Genomic DNA, 22,232 nt, shown 5'->3' on the forward strand with positions numbered 1-22,232 from the left:
TCACTTATTATTTTCATCCACTTTTTAATAAATATATCAATTAAATATTAATGAATTTCAGGATTCTGTCTACTCTTTTATTCTTTTTCTCCGTTTTATAAATATTTTTTAAACTTTTGTAACCACTTAAATATAAATAAATATAATTTAATGGTAGACAGCTTGGCAGAAGAACTATTGCAACAATAAATAACCTTTATGTAGTCTGGTCAACAGTTTGCTAGTATTTGAACACATTCACAAACTGTGAGCCCCTAGAAATTTCAATGTTTGAAAATCAGTTGTGATTTGCTTACTTTCTACTTCCTTCCACAGATGCTCCCACCATTTTCATTTTCCACCACCACCAGTGCTTCTAGTACTCCCCTCTATAGTCACCCCGGAGACGTTCGATAAAAATCGTACCTAGTACACAGAACTCCCGCATCAGCATGTCGATGACAACTCTAAATTCTCTCGAAATCCTTGCCGTTTTCTTTCTGATCACCTTAACTTTCCATGCCAACTCTCAGCAAATTAACACCTATGAGAAAAACATCCTCCTTCAACTCAAAGAATTCTGGTCACATCCACCTTCACTGAACCAATGGTCTGCTTCCAAGTCCAGTGATCATTGTTCCTGGCCCGAAATCACATGCAACCAAAATATTGTCACTGGAATTACCCTTTTCAGCAAAAATGTGATTGGAAAAATCCCACCTTTTGTTTGTGACCTTAAGAACCTGACTGTTCTTGATTTCTCAAACAATTCGATCATCGGGTCATTCCCAACAGGCCTTTACAATTGCTCCAATCTTCAGTACTTAGACCTCTCTAATAACTACTTTGTGGGAATACTCCCCACAGACATTGACAAGTTGTCTAATCTCAATTTCCTAAGTGTTCTGGGAAACAACTTCACAGGAGACATTCCTGCTGCTGTCGGACGCCTTTCAGAGCTTGTGACTCTTAGCCTTTCGGGTAATCTGTTCAATGGTTCTTTCCCTCCTGAAATTGGAAACCTGTCGAATCTTGAAAGTCTTGAATTTTCATATGTTCGTAAGTTTCCACCCTGGACACTTCCCTCAAATTTATTTACCAAATTGACAAAACTGAGGAATCTTTTCATGACTGAGTCGCATTTGATTGGAGAAATCCCCGATAGTATTGGCAATTTGGCTGCTCTAGAAGTCTTGGACTTCAGCGCTAACAAGTTGAGTGGGAAAATCCCAGATAGTTTGTTTTTGCTGAAGAATTTGACTTCTGTGTTTCTTTACGCTAATAAACTTTCAGGGTCGATTCCTCGTTCAATAAAGGCTCTGAATATGGAGGTACTAGACTTATCAGCAAATAATTTGACCGGAACAATCCCTGATGATATTGGAAAGCTTACAAAATTATCAGGGTTGTCATTGTTCATTAATAAGTTATCAGGTGAGATTCCAGTAACTATTGCAAGATTACCTTTCTTGACAGACGTAAGACTATATAACAATAGTCTATCGGGAGAGTTGCCACCAGATTTTGGTAGATTTTCAATGCTTGATAGATTTGAAGTGCCTATAAATAAACTTGTGGGGAAGTTACCTGATAATTTGTGCTATAACAGGGTACTCAGAGGTGTGGTTGTATTTGACAACAACCTTACTGGTGAAATTCCACAATCACTTGGGAATTGCTCTAGTTTGGAAGTGTTCTTTGTTTCAGGTAATCAGTTTTCTGGTAAAATTCCAGATGGTTTGTGGACTTCACTGAATCTAACACAAATGACAGTAAGTGGTAATTCATTTATGGGACAGCTTCCTGATAGAATATCTTCCAACTTATCTTTGCTCGAGATTGATAACAACGATTTTTCGGGTGAAATTCCTGTTGGGATATCTTCCTGGAAGAATCTGAAGGAGTTTGTGGCAAGCAACAACCTGTTCAATGGTTCAATCCCTGAGGAATTGACTTCACTTCCACTGCTGGAAACACTAAAGCTCGATAGGAATCTATTTACTGGAGCTCTACCAAAATCGATCTCGTGGACATATCTAACAATCCTAAACCTCAGTCGAAATCACATTTCTGGTCCTATTCCAGCTCAGTTAGGTTCTTTACCTAAACTTGCAGACTTGGATTTATCAGAGAATGAGTTTTCAGGTCCGATTCCAAGTGAAATCAACCGTTTGAGGCTACCCTCGCTGAATCTGTCGTCCAATCTTCTAACCGGGAGAATCCCAGGTGAATATGATAATCCAGCATTTGGTACAAGCTTCTTGAACAATACTGATCTTTGTTCAAATGATCCAACATTAGGCCTCAAAAGCTGCAATTCCAGACCACAAACAAGAGAGTCCAATGGAACTTCACAAAAATTCAAGACCAGCATCATATTTGTTTCTGTGATCTTGTTCATATTAGCTATACTTTTCTCGGTGTATGTGGTTTTTCTCTATCGAAAGAGGAAGCAAGGGCTAGATTCCAGGTGGAAGCTTACTTCATTCCAGAAACTAAACTTTACAGAAAGTACCATCCTGTCTAGTTTGACAGAAGAGAATGTAATCGGAAGTGGTGGATCCGGGAAAGTTTATCGTGTTCCTGTTAATCGTTCAGGTGAATACGTTGCAGTCAAGAAGATTGGGAACAATAAGAAGCTGGACAAGAGGCTGGAGAATGAATTCAATTCAGAAGTGAAGGTACTCAGCACAATTCGACACGTTAACATTGTGAAACTTTTGTGTTGTTTTTCAAGTGAGAATTCGAAACTCATTGTCTATCAGTACATGGAAAATGGAAGTTTGGATGAATGGCTTCATGGAAGTAAAAGAGCAGCTAATCAGCCAAATGCAATGCCTCGACTGATCTTAGATTGGCCTAATAGGATGCAGATTGCGGTTGGAGCAGCACGAGGCTTGTGTTATCTTCACCATGAAACGTTTCCCCCTATAATTCATCGCGATGTCAAATCCACCAACGTGTTGCTCGACTCAAAATTCAATGCTAAGATTGCGGATTTTGGATTAGCCAAGATATTGGAGAAAGATGGAGGTTTCAACTCTGTCTCGGTGGTGGCAGGGTCTTTTGGATACTTAGCCCCTGGTAGTCCTTTAAACCAACTCTTTTATACTTAAGTACAATGCTCTGGGATTTTTTATTGATTCCTGTTTTTGTTCTTATACGCAGAGTATGCTCATTCGGCAAGAGTGAATGAGAAGATCGATGTTTATAGTTTTGGAGTGATTCTGCTGGAGCTGGTGACCGGGAGAGAAGCAAATGAAGGAGATGAAGACATGACACTTGTAGATTGGGCATGGAATCATATAAACAGAGGAAAGCCTATGATCAATGCCCTTGCCGCGGACATCAAGGAGCCTTCTTACCTGAACGAGATGATTAGCGTTTTCAAACTTGGGATCATTTGCACAGGTACATTACCATCAACCAGGCCTACCATGAAAGAAGTTCTAAGAATATTGATACAAACTTGCTATTCAAATGGAAATGGTGAGAGGAACAATGTGACTGAGGTCGACTCTTCACCCCTTCTCAAGAACTCGTAGTGTCTAACTGGTTGTCATGAAGATGGAACTCTAGTGTAAATTTTGTAAACAAAAGAGAGGTAATAGCAGCAGAAAAAGACTCAAGTAGAAGACTATAGGTAGCTCAAACTGGTCATACTATTCACTTACAAGTTTATTTATAGTGTTGAAGTCTTTAGTAAAACGTTGTGGCTAGTTCTGCAGTTTGATTTTCAGTTTGCAACTATGTTGTACTTTGCAGGAAACTGAATAATTTTGAATAAACCTAAGAACTATATAATTGGATCTTAGAAAACATGATCAGTACCTGGTCCGGCGTTAAGATGAGCTAAAATGCCTCGATCAATCCCATAAATTTATTTCTCCAACGCTTTAGAAAATGAACTTACATCTGTACCATCCCCTAAAACCCTTCAAAGGGGAAGGCAGGGACGTATTCACCAAGTTTTTTCTGCAAAATCTTGCTGCGCTCTACTCTACAACAGCATATTAAACACACCGGCTTGGTTACAAGCTCATGCGATCATAGATCAAGGTTCTGGCATGATTCTTAACTAAAGAAAGGTACACATTGAAGACTCAGGGGGGCTGCTATGAAGGAAGTGGGAAAATTTACAAAAACAAACTGTAAAGCTTCTTCCTTTCTAGAGTAAACTGGCCCCAAGGTTAAGACTCTTCGACTTCAAGGTATTGTGAGTGAGAGGCTGCTAAGAGGGCAGCTCCGATTCCCGAACCGTCATTTGAATGCTCAATGACAATGGTTTCACCAACCTCTCCAAGCAACTCCTTCAAAGTGCTCTCCATTGTATTTCTGAATTTGGTGTAGTGTTCAAATAGTCCGCCATCTAGTGATATTACTGAAGTAGGCTTTTCCCCATCCTTTACTACATCTCTTCCTAGCTTCTTGAGAATACCCAATATCCCAGCAGCAGAGAGGCGGGCCCCGCGAGACGCAACGATATCACAGACCTCTACAATTACTTTTCTTGCCTTCAAAGATGTATTGGTAATCTGTCACAAATTAAAAAAAAATTAAGAAAGTAAAGGAGATGACTTAACTTGCAATGTACAACATAACAAACATGGTATTGCAGGTCGGGTGCATAAATTTTCATTGCATCGCAGATCAAATTTAAAAGATTATAGATTGATTTATAGGTCTTTGAAATATATTAAATTATTGTAATCTTAAATTCTTAATCTGGTAAGAAAGTTCATAATGGCTCAATTAAAAAAAGAGGGAAAATACTTGCAAACATTTTATGGAGATCTGAGCCAGTTCAGTATTAACAATTTTTGCTGATTTAAAACAGTGCATCTTACTTTTCAACTCTTGGAAGAGAGAATAAAATAATTATTAACCACCTTCCCTTCATTTAATCAAAGTTACTGGTAACTTGCGTAGTTCACAATCTTTGGCTCCGCGCATGAGCTAACTAGTAATAGGTCTTCACACTAAAGTATTTTGCCACAGATACAAGAATTATGGTTTTATTATTTAGGTATATTTTCAGTCCACGTGTCAAGTTTGGCAACTTTTGTCAATATCTAATATTATTAAGAATCTAATTTACATTGTTCTAGCTACTAATATATTTTTAAGTATTTATAGGCTATAACAATAATTTCAGTCATTATAATACCATGAAGCTGATATACTTAAATGTCAAATTATTTTTTAATTGCTAATTCAAATGTCTATTTGTTGGGTCACATGTTCTAATTATATGTATCACTATTTAAAAAATTCTGTACAAATTACAAAACGATTCATAAAACACGGGATAAGTTTCATGCTATGAAATGGTAGTAAACACAGGGAAGTCACCTCCAAAATATCCTTGAGTTTGGTCCCGACCACTTTGAGATCAGAAGATGAGTCATGATGCATCGCAGACATGACAGGAGTCCTGCACATGTAGTTGTGATGTTAACATATCACACTATCTAATTCTACATGGTCAAGCAAAGAATATGTGAACTGTTTACAAGTAAAGAACTGAATATTGAAAATTCGCCTTCTATAGAAGCTCATGCCGTAAGGATGCTAGTATAATATATGCATGGCAACAGTTACGGTATATCTTATGCTATCATTTTTTTAATATTATCCATATATAGGTTGCAGCAAGTAATTATACAGGTATAAGGGGAAGAGGAACAACTACTCTGTGGACTAAATTATGTTACTTCTTCATACATACTATTAGAGCTCATTGGCGTTTAAAATTACAGAATGTTGTGACAAAATCACAGTTATTTTCTTGCCACAAACATGTGAAGCAACACGCGTTCAGCGGTTCTGCCTAAAGGTCAAATATCAACACGTTTTTATAAACTAAAAAATAACAAAGAGAAATAAAATGAAATGCAGTCATTATTTTTGATAAACAAAAAATTACTGATATGCACAGCGTTATAATTATGCGGCAAGTCATAAAATTACTTTTAGCAAGACAAGGGCACAAGGCTTTCATGCACTAGCTTTTAAATGAGTTCTTAGACCAATACCGTAGTATAAAGGGGGTCCTCAGTTTTGGTGGCACGATGTCACCAAATAAGGCAGCTTCTTCAGCCATCCTGAGCAGAACTCTGCGCACAATCTCTCCCAGATACATGCCAGAAATGATTTTCTCAAATATCTGCAGCAACAAGTCATACAGTATATTTAAACTAGCATCTATCCATCCACCTAAAAAAAATCACCTAATGGCCTACAAACTTGAACTAAGTGGCAACCTGCTCGCCAGGGTTCAAACTCTCAACATCTAGAGCATGATCATACTCTGTTAGTGGAAGCTGTGATGCCCGGAAGTTACCCCACTCCATATTGATAACCTTAAAAACCAAAAGGTAATCAAATCATCAAGGAACAAGTTACAGATTCATGAACCTGATAAACGTCCGAAGCACAAACAGATACTATGACTACTACAATGAACAACAAAAGGCTGTAATTAGATGGATTAAAATTTTATAATTAAAACAACTAACCATCTCTCCAGATTTAGGCAGCAGACCATGCCACTTGGGTATTGCTTGGGCCCGCTCTACATATGCTGCATTAGTTCCAGTACCTAAAATCACAGCAGCAATTGCATCTGGGTTGTTGTATCTTCCTCCTGCCAAGGTTCCGATGGTATCGTTGACCTGCATGACAAAAAAATATAAATACAAATAAAAAGGAAAAAATGTGCAACTGGAAACCATAGTATACATAACAAGTGAAGCAACAAGGTACTAAACCGTAAATCGACAATCTAGCATTACAACTATACCTTGAGAAAGCTCCATCATGAAAAAAATGAGAACTTACCAGAGCAGCCACACGCATGTCAAGACCAACTCTTTCAATTGCTTTTGATAACTCTGCCACAATATCCTCTCCAACCTATATAATTATGATGAAAGATAGTATAAGGATGAAAGGAAGTTCAAAAATGACATAGACCACAAAGTTAGGGTGAAAGAACACATAAAAACTATGGATTTTGTAAGTCTAGGGAAGAAATAGTAGAAATCGAGCTCTTAGAAAACCTATAGTTCACATTTTTGTTATGCTCAAGCTTCCAATTCTTCCAAACAAGCGCTCAAACACTTTCAGTTATTTTAGCACACACAGGTAACTTGTCTGCTTCTTAATGCTATAATAGTAATACCCTGGACCAAATTCAAAACAGTAACAAGAGAGTGACGTGAAACAACCAAGGATCAAGTCGGTCACACAACATGATGTATTGATAAAATGCTAAGCCGATTATATGTTTAGTGCCTCCTAGCCACCTAGGCAGCTAATATCAACTGCAAGCACGATTAATCCTTGATCTACACAGCTCCCATATCACTTACCTTGCTATTCTATTTTCCCTTTTTTATCAGCTCCATTCTCTAGTGTCACTTCTCATTGTTTCCTTTTTTAATAAATTCATATTACAATAAATGCAGTAAAATATTGATATAACCCCGATGTAGATCTAGAAAGCGTATTTATTGGGCAGAAACCTGTAGGCTGTAGCTGAGGATTTTTATTGATAATAAATGAATATATTAAATTTATTATTTATGCCGACAATGTCCAAACAATAATTCAATACCACTCATTCAAAATATCAATTTATCTGTCTCTCCCATATAGTTATTTACTGTAAATGATATGATTAAATCAATCTTGAATTCAATACTGGTGCAACAGTTCTACAGCAAATGTTTAAGCTTAAGAATAGAGAAATGAGAGTAGATCTTAACCGCATCTTCTATAGAAAAGCCTTTTGTCCAAGTAATGAGAGTCCCAGATGCAATTGATAGTTGTTTAACTGGAAATGAGAAGGTAAAACCCAGCTCTCTTTGCCTACCAGGGGACAGATGAAAATCTTCACCTTCAGTGGCAACAAATTTCGCAAGTGCAGAAGCAATAAAATCAAATAATGCCTGCAAATCTCTGAAATGTTCAGTTCATAAATCAATCTGCTAAGCAACTTTTATTGCTGATTAAGTAACCTGTACTTACATCAGATGTTCCAACCATTAAATTTGGAGGAATCGAAACTTCATCAAACTCTTGCTTAACAACACGCTTTTCCTTCCCACCCAACTGTACACGGAGAACGCGGAAATTTGTCCCACCAAGATCCAGTGCATAAAATAATCCTTTCTCATCCCTGGTTTAAAAAAGTCAGAACCCAGAATCTCAATCAGGATAAGCATCTTCCACCGGGATTTAATATATTAAAACACAATTATTCACAGTTCACTAGTTTCGTAGAAGCATAATAGCGCAGCTAAAGAAGGGAATAATAATAGAATATTAAATCGTCCAGCCAAGTTATCAAATAATCATGCACAAGTGATGAGGGTGGATCATTACTTGATTTACCCAATAATAGAATTCAAATTCATTTAAATTCAACTTCTCCTCTGAACTTAAAGTGAACAAAAAAAAGTATCTCGTGTGTTGTCCTATGTTACTGTAAATAATAAATTTCACTTTCTTTATTTAACAAGAAGTTGACCTCTCTTTCCAAGAAGAAGATGCACTCCCAAACTCCTGGTTTCCATGCTTCTCTGTTGTCTATTCCTCTAGTTAAAAATGTGTTCAGAAATACAGTAACATAATTTAAACACATAATACATATGTGTTCACAACTGCCACAAGCCAAGAAAACGGACGCCGAATAAAACAAAAGAACGAAGTCAGCTAATTTAAGGCAAAAACTGAAATAGATAAAAATAGATTCTCTTTCCTAAGAAGACAACATAATTAAAATTTCAACAGAAAATGATATCATTCCATACGATACCTATAAAAGTATCTAACCACGAATCGACAAAAGTTCTACAAATAGTCCGGACCTCTCGTCCTTCGATCATTGTCGCAAGTCAAAATTTGAACCTTTATTTATATAACCATGTAAAATAATATTAAAACAATATTTAAATATTCTTCTAGTGAATATACATAACTAGGGTTAAAAAGATACCAAAAGAAGCCCCAGCCTGAAAGTCCCACTTCAAAACAAACACACACAACATAACAATAAGAACCTGCCATTGCTCAAACACTTCTTTTTTTTTCCAAATTCTAGGGTGGGAAAGTCCACATACCAAGAAAACATGTTCTAGATTTACATTCCAATCGCAACCAATCTGAATCTCTCGCAATTTATCTAATAAATTTAAAACCATAGAATCTAAAACCAATCAAATGAGAAGCATTAATTTCATATTCAAACCACTTCAAATTAAGAATCTTGGTTAACTCCTTTCAGAGAAAAACCTTAGAATCTCAATCAATCAACAACCAACACAAACATACAAAAAATTCCACACTAAACACAAAAAAGCTCAAAACTTACACAACCATCACCAAAACTAACACATACCCGGATGCTAAAACACCAAAACACACACAAAAACACCAAAATATACACACACATACAGATACAAGAAAATCACAAGAATTACCCAGTAGGAAGATTATCGACAAAGCTAATGAGCATCTTCAGCTTACTGCCCCCTTCTGAAGCAAGACCCGCATGCATCTCCACACTCATGGCATCGGCGACTTGCCGGAGCTTCGCCTCCGGCGTGCCCATCTTCTCCTCGAGCTCCTTGAGTATCTCCAAAGTTTTCGCATACTTGCCGGAGCTTTTCATGCGGTGGCGGATGATGAGGACGGCGGCGGCGGTGGCGGCAGCGGCGCAGAGTATGGTGGTGGTGGCCGCGAGCTTACCCATCGGAAAATGAGATCGGAAAAGTCGCCGGCGAGGATGAAAATATGAGTGTGTGTATAGGTGTGTGTATAGAGTATAGGTGGAGAGGTTAAGGAAGTGTTTGGAGGTGCCTCAAGTGTCTGAATAGACATCAATATCAGGAAAAAGAGTTGAATATAAATGCACTTTTATTGCTTCTATATTTCCGCTAAATCTACTTGTCTTATTATACACAACACTCCTATGTTTTGAGGCACCGTAGATTTGTGTAGTAAAGAATACTCCCTCCGTCCCCTGAGTTGTATACATTGGGGGACGGGGACGCGGCACGGACTTTAATGCTCCTCTAAAGTATAGTTGTGTAATTTATTTTTAAAATTTTCTTTTTCTGAATTAAAGTTTGGATGTTATATTTTTATTCAGAAAAAGAAAATCTCAAAAAAAAGTTACGGAACTATATTTTATAAGAGCATTGAAATGCGTGTCGAGCAGTTGAAAAGAAACGTATACAATTAAATGGGATAGAGGGAGTAGTTACATAAATGTGAAGAATGGTGGTACCTAGGGAAAAAAAGAAGTGAAGTATGGTTGTAGTATAAATAAGTTTTGTTTCATAACTTCTGTTTGTTTAGATTTTCTAAACAGTTTACTATCTCCGTTTTTTAATATTTGACGTTCTGACTTTTGACACACATCTTTATATGAGTTGACCGGATAGTAAAAATTATTATTTTTGATTGATTTATTTTTCTGAATTAAAATTTTGATTATATATTTTTATTCAGAAAAAGAAAATTTAAAAAATAATAATTTTAACTGCTCGATCAAATCACTTAAAGATACGTGCCCAAAGTCAAAGCGTCAAATATTAAAAAACAGAGGGAGTAATCACTTATAAGTCTTAACTTGCTTCTAACTTCTACTTCATATTTTTACTTTAAAACATAAGAACTTATTTTAAGCTCAACTAAACGGCCCCATTATATCAAGGGACGAAAAGAGCATATGGTTAAAATAAATGACTAAGAGCAAGTCCAATCGATATTATATAAAAAACTGAACCAAACCGATAATATTTTCGGTTCAACCCGAAAACCCGAATAAACCGGAATTTTGAAGAAAAAAAATGAAACCCAACTGAACCGAAATTTTACAGTTTGGTTCTGTTTTACGGTTTTGGTTTGATTTTGCTCACGTCTAGATTTAGCTAACCATTAGAATAGTGTTGGAGTAACTTTTTTTATTTGATACATTAGCTAAATGTGAGTTTAAGAGTTCATTTCGGCTAGGGCTGTAAATGAGTTGATACGCTCGATAACCGCTCGGTGTTCGATTCGAAAAAAGCTCGATGTGAGCTTGGTTCGATTCATAAACGAGTCGATCTTGAGCACAATTTTAAGGTTCGTTTTATAAACGAGCTAAACTTGAGCACAGTAGAGTTCGACTCGATAGTTCGCAAACAAGTTCGAATTATGAGTTCGTGAACATGACTCGTGAACTTGGCTCATGAGCGTAGTTTGTGAACTAGCTCGTGAATATGGTTTATTATGAATTTATGATTCCTTAGAGCATAAATTAAAATATTGTTAAATTTTAATTTATTTTTTTAATTAAATTAAATAACAAACAAGCTTGTAAATAAATTTATGAGCATAAAGCTAGCTCGTTAGCAAAGTTTATTAAACAAACTCGTGAACAAAATTAATGAGCGGTGAGTGAGCAAAAATCCGTGAAACATGTTCCTGAGCTTAAGTTAATGAGCGGTTCGTGAGCAAAAGCTCGTGAGACATGTTTGTGAGCGGTTCGCGAGTCGTTCGTGAACATACTTAATCCTTAATGAGTTGGTCCTCAAACAATATTTTTTGCTCGATCCAAGCTCGAGCTCGAGTTTGAGTTCACTAATTTTTTAACAAACGATACACGAGCACTCTAGAGTTCGGCTCGGCTCGACTCATTTACACCCCTAATTTCGGCAACCTTTTGGACTTGCTATAAGGAGTGTTTTTTTTAACAAACAAAAGCTTTACATTAAGTAACAAATTCAGATGACAAAATATTCTTAATACTGACAAGAACAATCCTTCCATCAAATACTCAATCCGGGAAAGAATGCGACACTCTAGATAACTCCTAAGCCATCATATTAACAGACCGTTTGATAAAAAAAATGATTTTTTGTTTAACTCTCCAATATACCTCGACAATCTTCGACCAGTTGCTTAAACTAAGACATCACTAGGACTTATTTCGAATAGCTTGCATTGCAACGAGACAATTAGACTCCATCTCCACTTGTTTCCGGTTCTCGTTTTTGATCCAACTCAACACTTTTGTAATGGACATGACCTCCACTGCCTCCACTGTCGAATTTTAACGAATATTTACCCGGTCCGGTTCCGAACGAGCTGTTTCCAAAGATATTTTTGAACCTCCAACAACTGATACGCAGTTCAAACTAGATATTGCCTTGAACTTTCTTTACCTGAATAAATTTTGTCCTTCCTCTTCAGCTCGTAACCTCATATTTTTTTTACATTTTTTTATATCTCTCATCAAATAATTCTATAGGTATCTTCTTGTCCCACTCCTTGTGATTAATAAACATCAGTGATGAGACTTTGATTTGCTCCATAAATTGCACATTTGACGTAATATATAGATTATTACTCCCTCTGTTTTTTTTCATACTAGCCTTTAACCCGTGCAAAGCACGGGCGAGTATATAATTCGTAATTTATTAATTATAATTTAAATTTTAACACCATTTTATTAGTATTTTAGTATTAATGAATTGGATTTTAGTTAAATTATATTAACCAACTGACGGAAATTTAGCTTTCACAATTTATATTATTCAATTAATTTTAAATCAAATTTTTCATATTTCATATATCTTCATATGTTACGTAATGGTTCGTGTTCATAACGAAATAGAACACGTTAGAGTTAAATTTCGAGTAAAATACGTTATAATTAAAAAGTAGCGTCTCTAATTATTTATATGTATTTTAGACAAAAGATATTAAAAATTGTATATTTATAATTACTTATACATTTGTCTATAAGTATTTTTTTAATATTAATATATGTTATTAACAATAGTTTCACCTTTTTCAACATATTATAAATTATATTTAATAAGATATCAATATATATAAGGAGTGTTTTTAGTATATAAAACTGTTTAATAGATATCTACATGTTGCGTAGACTTTTAGTTTTAGAGGAGAGTACCAAACCAAAATTTTGTACGACTACAAATTATACCCATGTTGGCTTTTTATAGTATAGTATAGATGACGCTTTGACTTTTGGCACACATTTTTAAATGCTTTGACCGGGTAGTTAAAAATATTATTTTTTAAATTTTCTTTTTCTGAATAAAAATTTTGATTATATATTATTATTCAGAAAAAGAAAATTCAAAAAATAATATTTTTAACTACCCGGTCAAAGCACTTAAAAGTGTGTGCCAAAAGTCAAAGCGTCATATAAAAAAAACAGAGGGAGTATCATCTAATGACCAAGGCTGGCCTATTATGTTGATTGATTTCCTTAACCCCACTCTTCATCGAACTCATGTGGAAACCAAATCATTTGCTTCCTAAATGCTTCATCATATAAAAGTGGAATTGTTCTTAAAATGAACATAAAATTATAGAATATATTTTAATTGATTGTATAATGGAAAGTTTCTTATTTTTCACAAATCCTATTTTCTGGGAAAAGATTTATTGATAAATTTAGATATGCGATATTAATTGAAAATTTTATTTTCAACGAAGATGTCATTAATACGATTGGAAACAAACATGATTTATACTTATATGAAACAGTAGAATTCAAATATTGCTTATTTAAATTTTGATTTGATGAGAAAATTAAGATCGTGTGGAGTGAGTTTCAATTAGATTTCTAATTTGATGAGAAATTTGAGATTATGTGTAGAATGAGTTCCAATTTGATTCATCATCTTGTGTGGATACATTAGAAAGAAAAAAATACTAGTTAGATCGGTAACGAATTAATAGGTGATTAGAATTTATTTAATTTTTATGATGTTGTATTTGAATGAAGCTGGTTATAACGATTGATTGTATTTTGCTTTTATATTACTTAGTAATAAATAAAATTTATTATTGGAATAACCGTGAAATTCGGTCACATTTTTCCAAATTAACAATAATTATACAATCGATATGATTAGCTATATTTTTTGCTAAGAGGACTCTCATCTAGGGTGTCTATTTCCTTTTTAAATATTTATCTATTATTTTTATTTGTACTGCCACCTAGACTTTTTGCCACGAGTTTTTGGGGTTGCTTTTACTTAAGGTATTAGAGTATCTTCTACAGTGTGGTTAAAAGTGATTGGTTAATTTCGATATGTAAAATATTATGTAAAATTTGTTGAATTTGTAAAATATTTCGATTGCAGTCGTATACTAGCTATATTAGTTGATTGTATTTTAAAAATCATATGTTATCATTATATCATGTAAAATTATAAATATGATATATTGGTTTAATATGATAATGAGTTAATTACACTTTGTAACCCCTAGATTGCTCCAAACGCAGTTTAGTGCCTGAACTTTAAAACGTGGCAATATGCACCCTACACTTAACATTCTCGTGCAAGTTGTAACCCTTGGTCACTATTCCGTCCAAATCTGCCGTTAACTTTAACTGCTTGAGACACTATACCATAGATTGCATTTAGCAACCCCTGAAAATAGTTGCTATATTATAAAACCTCATTGCAATAGCGTCTATTGCAATGATTTTCAAAAAATCGACCGTTAAGTTTGCCCCTGTTGCCATAGGGCCCTTTTTGCAATGAATTAACATATGTATTGCAACAAGTTCAAATCATTGCCAGAGCCACATATTGCAACAACTTTTCCTCTATAGCAATGCTATTTAAATCATTGCTTTAGTTTGTTTTTTATTGCAACAAAATTTGCAACACTTTTTTTTGGTTTAAACATTGCCATATAGCGCATGTGGCAACAAATTTTAGTCATAATGCATTGTTATTTAAATGATTTACAATAGCAAAAGCAACCTCTAAGGCAACATTATAATTATATATTGCAACAGTATGAATAAAAAAATTTGGCATGGCCATTCCAAAAATATATTACTCCACCACTAAAGGTTCATTACAAGAATATCCCAAAAAAAAAACTAAGAATGTTACTCACCACAAATTTCACCATAGCTGCACAAACACAGAATAGAGTAGTACCACTGTAACTAACATTCGTATAAACAATCCTAAATCTGAAATATTAAACAAAATACGTCAATATATTATTACACCAGATTTTTTTATCAACAAACACTCAATAAAAAATGACTTGTCATAGAGCACCATCTGTTCGGGCTTCTGTGGGCACCCTCAATTAGATTGTTGAAAGCCTCGAGCAGAGCAAGTTCCTCATTTATTGATCTATTTATTGCCAAGAGTTACAGCCATATGATGCATTCCATCATTTATTGATCCATTTGCTATTGTATAGATAAGGCACTGTTGTAACTGTTCCAGACCTTGGGACAGAGTTTCCTCTGCCTACTGCGAGGAAAATTGGAGACTGTATATCCCCATGGGTTGCTGCTCAGTTAATAGATCCATTTGAGCTATCAACATCTGATCAATATCAATTTAAAATCGCTTAGTATTTTAGAATATATAAATTCATGTTTAGAGAATGTAGCTTAGGCAACGCAACTACAATGTTGTAAAATAGTCATGGAAGATGAGAGATTGACCAGAACTGATATTATAATATCGCGATGCTGAAAACTAATTGAAAACCTGACAATGTTACAGATTACTTTGGAAGCCTAACCTTGATTAGCTCGGAGCCGGAGGGACGAAAACCTCCTCCACAAGAAGCAACGCTCAGATGGAGTAGTCCACAATCCAGTAATAAGGTGGAAGACATCTGATTTTGCTGCCACTTCTTTTAGTTGGAAAATTTCATCATAATGTGCAATATGTCATCTACTATTACTCAAAGATCGCCATCTTATAAATGTGCCTGTAATCCAGTTCGGAGTTCTGCCATATGTCTGTGATCATCATCCAACCAGCGTGCATATTCCATATCAAATAATGCAGCACCTTGAAAAGATAATTGAGAGTGTTTAAATTTTTTAGTACTTATTAGTGCCCTCCTCTTTTTTATATGTATTAAATAATATTTTGTAATTAAAGTAAATATCCAGGCCCCATAACTTCTTTTTTCTGCTTTGTGTGCAAATGAACACTTATGTTGCACATATTATATTTGTACGACATGTATACTAATTATATGATCATGATTGTTTGCGTAACTTAAACAATTAGTATTCACATGGTTGCTCTTTAAGAAACATAAAAAGTGACATTTGTGGTAATCCCACTAACTAGGTATAGTAATTAACTCGCCTGGGCTCATGCTTCCTCCAGCATTGCCACCACTACCACCTCCCAAAAACAAGCCCTGTTGACCAAAACAATAAATTACATTATTATATATTTTAAAAATTTATAATGAAATTATTCTTTGAAATAAAATTGTACTGATTCATAATGATGACATTATAGACCTGAGATCAAGCTCTTTGAAGGTCTTGCTCCAGCTGTGATAACCTGATCCTACTGGTTTCCAGCTGTTGCACATATGCCTGCGCACAAATCGATCACATTTATGGGCTCAAGGTTGAAATTTAAAGAGCATACAAAATATGAAAATAACAAGAAGAAAATTTTTAGCAGATATGTTACCTTTTTTCTGAGTCTGCTTTTTCTTGCTGCTTCTCTGTTTTGAGCTAACTGTCTTAGCGTCTGAAAACATATACATCAGCAGATTAAGCTTTTTAGGGATGATCTTATAGTAAAACTTCCAAGTTCTTTTAAGAACAAAAGAGGGTGAAAATTTTCATATTTGATCAACCTTAGGATCAAGCACTCTATCAAAGGTTGAACCTGGTCCTCTTCTCTACAAAATTCTTGAAACAACAAAATAGTAAGAGCTGATATTTATTCTATATTAGTAGTTAGTTTATGTAACATAATATGATCAAACAGAGCTCACACACTGTACAAGAATATCTGGCATCTTTTTATGCTGATCCATTTGCTATTGTATTGATAAGGGACTGTTGTAACTGTTCCACTGTGGTAAAGAAAACAAGCATACCATATCTCCATTGTCCTAGCTTAATATATAGCTTTGCTGGTAAACTACGGGACTGGAGGTCAGTATCAGCAAAAGCAGCCTGAGCAATTTTCCGCTTGAGAGCAAGTTTTGTAGCCTCGTCTTCTAAAAAATTATCTACAGCCCCTTCTTGCAATGGCCTAATATTTGCAGGATCCACCTATATAAAATTCAGTGGCCCAATATCTAAGTAAATTCTATAACAAATATACAAATAAACTGAAATCTATAGTAGAGTGATCATTAATAACTATATATTTGTACCTGTTTTCTCCACTGAGAGATTGATGCTCTAAGCAAAGTATCAAACACATCCAAATTCATAGGCTCTTTCATCTCTACCACAACTCCTACAAAGGAATCATCTGCTACATTAAGTATTTGGACATGTTGAAGGCTTATTTCTTCCGCTGATGAAGAGGTGGATTTCACAGGAGTAACATCCATGAGTCTGGTACAAATTAAGAAGCTTGTAGTTACTAATATGTACACCAGCAACTGGAGAGTATTTATAGGAAAGCTAGAGCAAAGTGTTTATGATGAGAACATCAATCAACAAAGAACAGAAGAATTGAGAAGCCTAAATTGAACCCATAAATTTACAAACAAACAAAATCCCTAAATTATGAACTCTTACTTAAACAAAAATAAGACCTAATTAAGAACATTATTCCTTAATTTAACAAACATAAGACAAATTAACAACATATAATCGATTAAACACATAAACAAATTCAATTAAACACACGTACAAACTCAATTAACCATAGATCCAAACCATTACATACTTGAAGTTACTACGGAATGAGGATTGATCCCTTCATCACCAGCTTTCTTCGATCTCTCTCTCGCCTTCTTCAATCTTTTCACTCTCGGTCACAAGCTTTCTTCGATGTTTTTTTATCTCCGTGACCAGGTTTTATTCGAGTGTTTATGAGACTATGGGCTGAGTCGTTCTTTTTTCTCAATTTGCTTTATTTTGATAAACCCGACAAAATTTTTTGTTTGTCCCGCTTTTAAAATTTTCACCGGCCCGCCAATTTTTTTGGCCCAACAAATAATTTCTATTGCAACGGTGCTTAATAACATTGCAATAGACTATTCATTTCAAAATTTTTAACGTAATTTTGATTCTATTGTAACGGTTTTTCAGCATTGCAATATACTCAGTTTATTTTTTCAATTGCAACGATTTTGAAGAAATTTTCTTTTGAGTGGTTGCTAAATCCAATCTATGGTATAGTGAGAGATAACGGTGTGTATATTAGTTTCTAACAGTTACTTTATTCCCCGTGACCCTTCAAAAATTATGTATTATATTTCGAAATTATTTCTGAACACACACAACGATGTAAAAAAATTTAAAATAATTTTTAAAATATGTATCTAGATTTATAATCTGATTTTTTTTTACATAAACGATCTAACTTATCTTAAAATTTTAAAGTAAATACATATTTTAAAAATTATTTTAGTTTTTTTTACATCGTTGTGTGTGTCCAGAATTAATTTCAAATTATAATACATAAACTTTGAGGGGTCACAGGGGATAAAGTATTTGTTAGAAACTAATATACACATTGTTACCTCTCAAACATTTGAAGTTAACGACAGATTTCGATGGAATAGTGACCATGAATTACAGCTTGGACGGGAATGTTAAGTGTAGGGTGCATATTGCCACGTTTTAAAATTCAGGTACTAAACTGCGTTTGAAGCAAATCTAGAGGTTACAAAGTATAATTAACTTTATGATAATAGATAAATTTTGGTGCAGGCTCTTGATATAAGTCTCTACAATTTGGCCAAACAGAGTCAATATAAAAAAATAGTTATAATTAAAGATAAAAATTTGTATTATTGTGATGAAGTTTAAATATATTATCTATAAATTTTATTTTTAACATGTCAAATAAAATTTTTTTAATTAAAAATTCAACAGGGTTGAGATACTCATCTTATAGTCAACTACTCCCTTGATCCCACCAAGTAGTTTACGTCCACTGTTTGCATGCATTTTGAGACTCCTATAAAATATAGTTCAATAATTTTTTTCTAAAATTTTCTTGTTTTTGAATAAAAGTTTAAACGTCAAATTTTTATTCAGGGATTTTAAAAAAAAATATATACTATGCAACTATACCTTATAGAAGTGTCAAAATACGTGCCAAAAAGTAACGGAAAGAACCTGGTGGGAGGATGAGAGTATTGTTCAAAAACTTTTCCTTTTGTGATAAATTTGCACGGGCCAAAAAAAATCCAATAAAGTGCTGAAACTATATATCTTGCTACATATACAACAATAAAATTTTAACTTTCGAACTATAACTTAGGAATTGAGAATAAATGCTGTCCACACTTTAGGACACGTGTCATCAGAAACACGTGTACAGTAGAATGTACCACGTGTAAGTAGTTCTGCTAGGGCCTAGGGGATGTAATTCCGATGAATCTTACACTTTAGATTTTTATTCTTCGGGTGAAAGATATAGCAAGTAGAGGTCCACAAAGCTAAGGCATATATGTTGAGTGTGTACAAAATGTCGAATTGTCATTTGCTAGACCCAACACATCACTAGTCTACACTTATCAAACATTGAAATTTGAAACTAGATTTTTATTATTTGTTCATCCACCGACGGGAAATACCGAGAGATTTGGTCTAAGCACCGATTTGTATAAATTAATATATTTGGAATGGTAGAATTTAATTTATCAATCATAACTAGTTTTATCAAAACTGAAAATATATTATCTTTGAGAAGGGAAATATTATTAATTTACAAGCTCGTTCTTTGAATGAATTTGTTATTTATCAAAATTTTATTATAATATATGTTTTAAAGTTTATCACAGACGATAAGTACTCATTTATTTTGATTAATAAATTAATAGAGCAATTGGTCTTACACCCTGCTCCCGAGGTATAATCAGGGAGGAAAACAAGTGAAAAGGAAGTAAAGTCATGTGATTTCACTCCTGTGCCGTGCTCCCGAGTCTTTTAAAAAGAGGAAATCAAGTGAAAATGAGTGCAGATATAGCATATTTTCACTCCAAAACTCTAACTTCAAAAACGAGATGAAAGTGAAAGCACATTATTTTCATTTGTCTTCACTCGTTTTCTTTCTTAAAAAAACTCAAGAGTAAGGCTTAACTTGTGGTTACTCGGATAATAACAAATAATTCGGTCGGTCCAATCTGCCAAACCCGAAATTTTTAGAAAAGTCAAATTAATCTGTGTTATAAAGCTTTTATTGTTATCCAAATTCTAACTTCCGAAAACGACCTCCAGTAATCCTGGCCCATCAAGTTTGATGTAAAGGAGTACTCCCTCCGTCCCGGTCAATAGTATACATTGGGGGACGGGGGCGCGGCACGGACTTTAATGCTTCAATATAGTATAGTTCTGTAAATTATTTTTAAGATTTTCTTTTTTTGTATAAAAATATAACATTTATACTTTTATACAAAAAAAGAAAATCTTAAAAATAAGTTGTAGAACTATGTTTTATAAGAGCCTTAAAAAGCGTGTCGAGCAGTGAAAAAGAAATGTATACAATTGACTGGGACGGAGGGAGTAACATTGAATGTGCTAAGTGAAACCAGGGCCGAACTTCAAGTACCTGTAACTGTGTAAAGACTATTATCAAATGCGACAAAGACACCCACATGTTTTTGGGTCCAATCAGTAGGATCCACCTGCTCTCATTCTTTGCTACTCCATCTGTCCCTCTCATTTCTTTACGTTACTATTTTGGGATATCTCTCTCATTTCTTTACGTTACTATAAATAGTAAATTTTTTCCATTATTACACCCACTATCTTCCCCCACTATCTCATATTTAACAATAAAAAATACTATTACACCCACTACTTTCCTACACTATCTCAAATCTATTAGTATTAAATATTGATGGGTCTCATCACTTTATCCACTTTTCATCTAAATTTACTCATTTTTCATACATTGTCTTGGTCTCCATGTCCCCCTCCAATGTAAACAACTGAGGGGGACGGAGGGAGTACTTATCATTGCATTCAACCGTTAAATAATACAAGATCGAATAACTTCCTTAAAAGGGTGGAATCTCCGAGAGTGATTCATACATTATTTTGCATTTTAAATTCATATGGAATAAAAGAATATAAATTTCTTTTGGCCTACAATCTACATTTCAGGAAATAGTCTCTTCACAGCCTCACTCAGAGCCATCCATATCCTTTACATACTATTCTTTTTCTTTTTTTTTGTCAGGATCTACATACTCGTAGATGAGTTGTATCATAAATACAATAGCCGCATCAGGGATTACTTTCATCCAATAAAGTTTATCATCTAACCGAAAGATACGCAAAGATATCTCCGGACGTTTAGATAATAAGACTTTAAAGTCTGATAAGAAAACCCGTAAAGTCTCTCTCTAAGATCCTGAAAAACAAACCAAGCAAAAACAAACATAAGAATGATAAATTAAAGAAAAAAAAGTATTTTGGGGAAAATAAACCCAATTATGATATATAAATCCTGACAAAAATAAATATAATAATATAACATCTTATTCAAAAATAAAAATTTTAGAACTAATAAAAATACGATACAATTATGAAAAGAGATAATGTCTAACCAAAGTAAGAACTTTGGTTAGACACGCAACATAAAGAAATCGTAATACATATTAATATATTCTTGTGGGAACAAAAATACATAAACAAAAACTTAAGTTTTTTGTTAGGAAAAGAAGGAAATTAAAAATTAAATCATATTTATATCCCAATCAACGTAAATTAATTATTTAATTATCCAATTAGTCAATAAAAATGTTATCATAACATCACAAAGTATAAGAATTAATAAATTCAAATTATTAATCCAAGAACAAAATTAACCGCAAAATATTCATTTAGGACAATAGGACGATAATCATGCCAACCAATATTGGTCCAAAAATATATGCCACCAATTATGGCCACCAAAATTGGTACAAACTCCTTGAACGTTATCAAGACCTAATAAAAGCCATCAATAATGGCACCCAATAAATATTCATAAATATTAATAAATTAACAAATTTAATATGCCAATTAAGCGGAATAAAAGCACATAAACACTTACCAAACACACAATTTTTCAAAAAACATGAATGGAATCAATTAATCCCTAATTTGGGTAAATATAAATCGCATTTACATGAAATTTAATTCCTTATGTATAACTAAAGTATTTAATTCCTTCCTACCCAAAATTATTGCACACTAACATATATACATGCACAATATATAAATTTATACCATAATTAAAATAATCCATATT

The 22,232-nt window shown here is 34.0% G+C and overlaps 2 protein-coding genes and 1 pseudogene across 4 annotated transcripts; 1 reads left to right on the plus strand and 2 right to left on the minus strand.

Moving 5' to 3' along the window:
* Window positions 1–238: 238 nt before the first annotated feature.
* On the plus strand, window positions 239–3,718 carry LOC108199547 (receptor-like protein kinase HSL1). Of its 3 annotated transcripts, XM_064082724.1 has the most exons (4): window positions 239–1,413; window positions 1,589–1,686; window positions 1,779–3,063; window positions 3,148–3,718. In XM_064082724.1, the coding sequence occupies exons 1-4, from the start codon at window positions 432–434 to the stop codon at window positions 3,522–3,524; spliced, it is 2,742 nt and encodes a 913-aa protein (XP_063938794.1). In that variant the 5' UTR covers window positions 239–431; the 3' UTR covers window positions 3,525–3,718. The 3 variants fall into 3 exon arrangements, with proteins under 3 accessions (XP_063938794.1, XP_063938793.1, XP_017222898.1); XM_064082723.1 differs by having other exon boundaries at window positions 239–2,205; window positions 2,281–3,063; XM_017367409.2 differs by having other exon boundaries at window positions 240–3,063.
* A 119-nt stretch (window positions 3,719–3,837) lies between these two features.
* LOC108199548 (hexokinase-2) lies at window positions 3,838–9,900 on the minus strand. The gene is made up of 9 exons (XM_017367411.2): window positions 9,465–9,900; window positions 8,011–8,161; window positions 7,749–7,931; window positions 6,820–6,894; window positions 6,498–6,653; window positions 6,243–6,341; window positions 6,015–6,145; window positions 5,332–5,413; window positions 3,838–4,514 (listed from the first exon to the last, which is right to left on the minus strand). Exons 1-9 carry the CDS (start codon window positions 9,734–9,736, stop codon window positions 4,170–4,172), a joined length of 1,494 nt encoding a protein of 497 aa, XP_017222900.1. The 5' UTR covers window positions 9,737–9,900; the 3' UTR covers window positions 3,838–4,169.
* A 4,938-nt stretch (window positions 9,901–14,838) lies between these two features.
* On the minus strand, window positions 14,839–17,367 carry LOC108197962 (transcription factor TGA9-like; annotated as a pseudogene).
* Window positions 17,368–22,232: the final 4,865 nt, after the last annotated feature.

This window comes from Daucus carota, chromosome 8 (assembly GCF_001625215.2).
Source record: "Daucus carota subsp. sativus chromosome 8, DH1 v3.0, whole genome shotgun sequence".
NCBI classification, from domain to species: Eukaryota; Viridiplantae; Streptophyta; class Magnoliopsida; order Apiales; family Apiaceae; genus Daucus; species Daucus carota.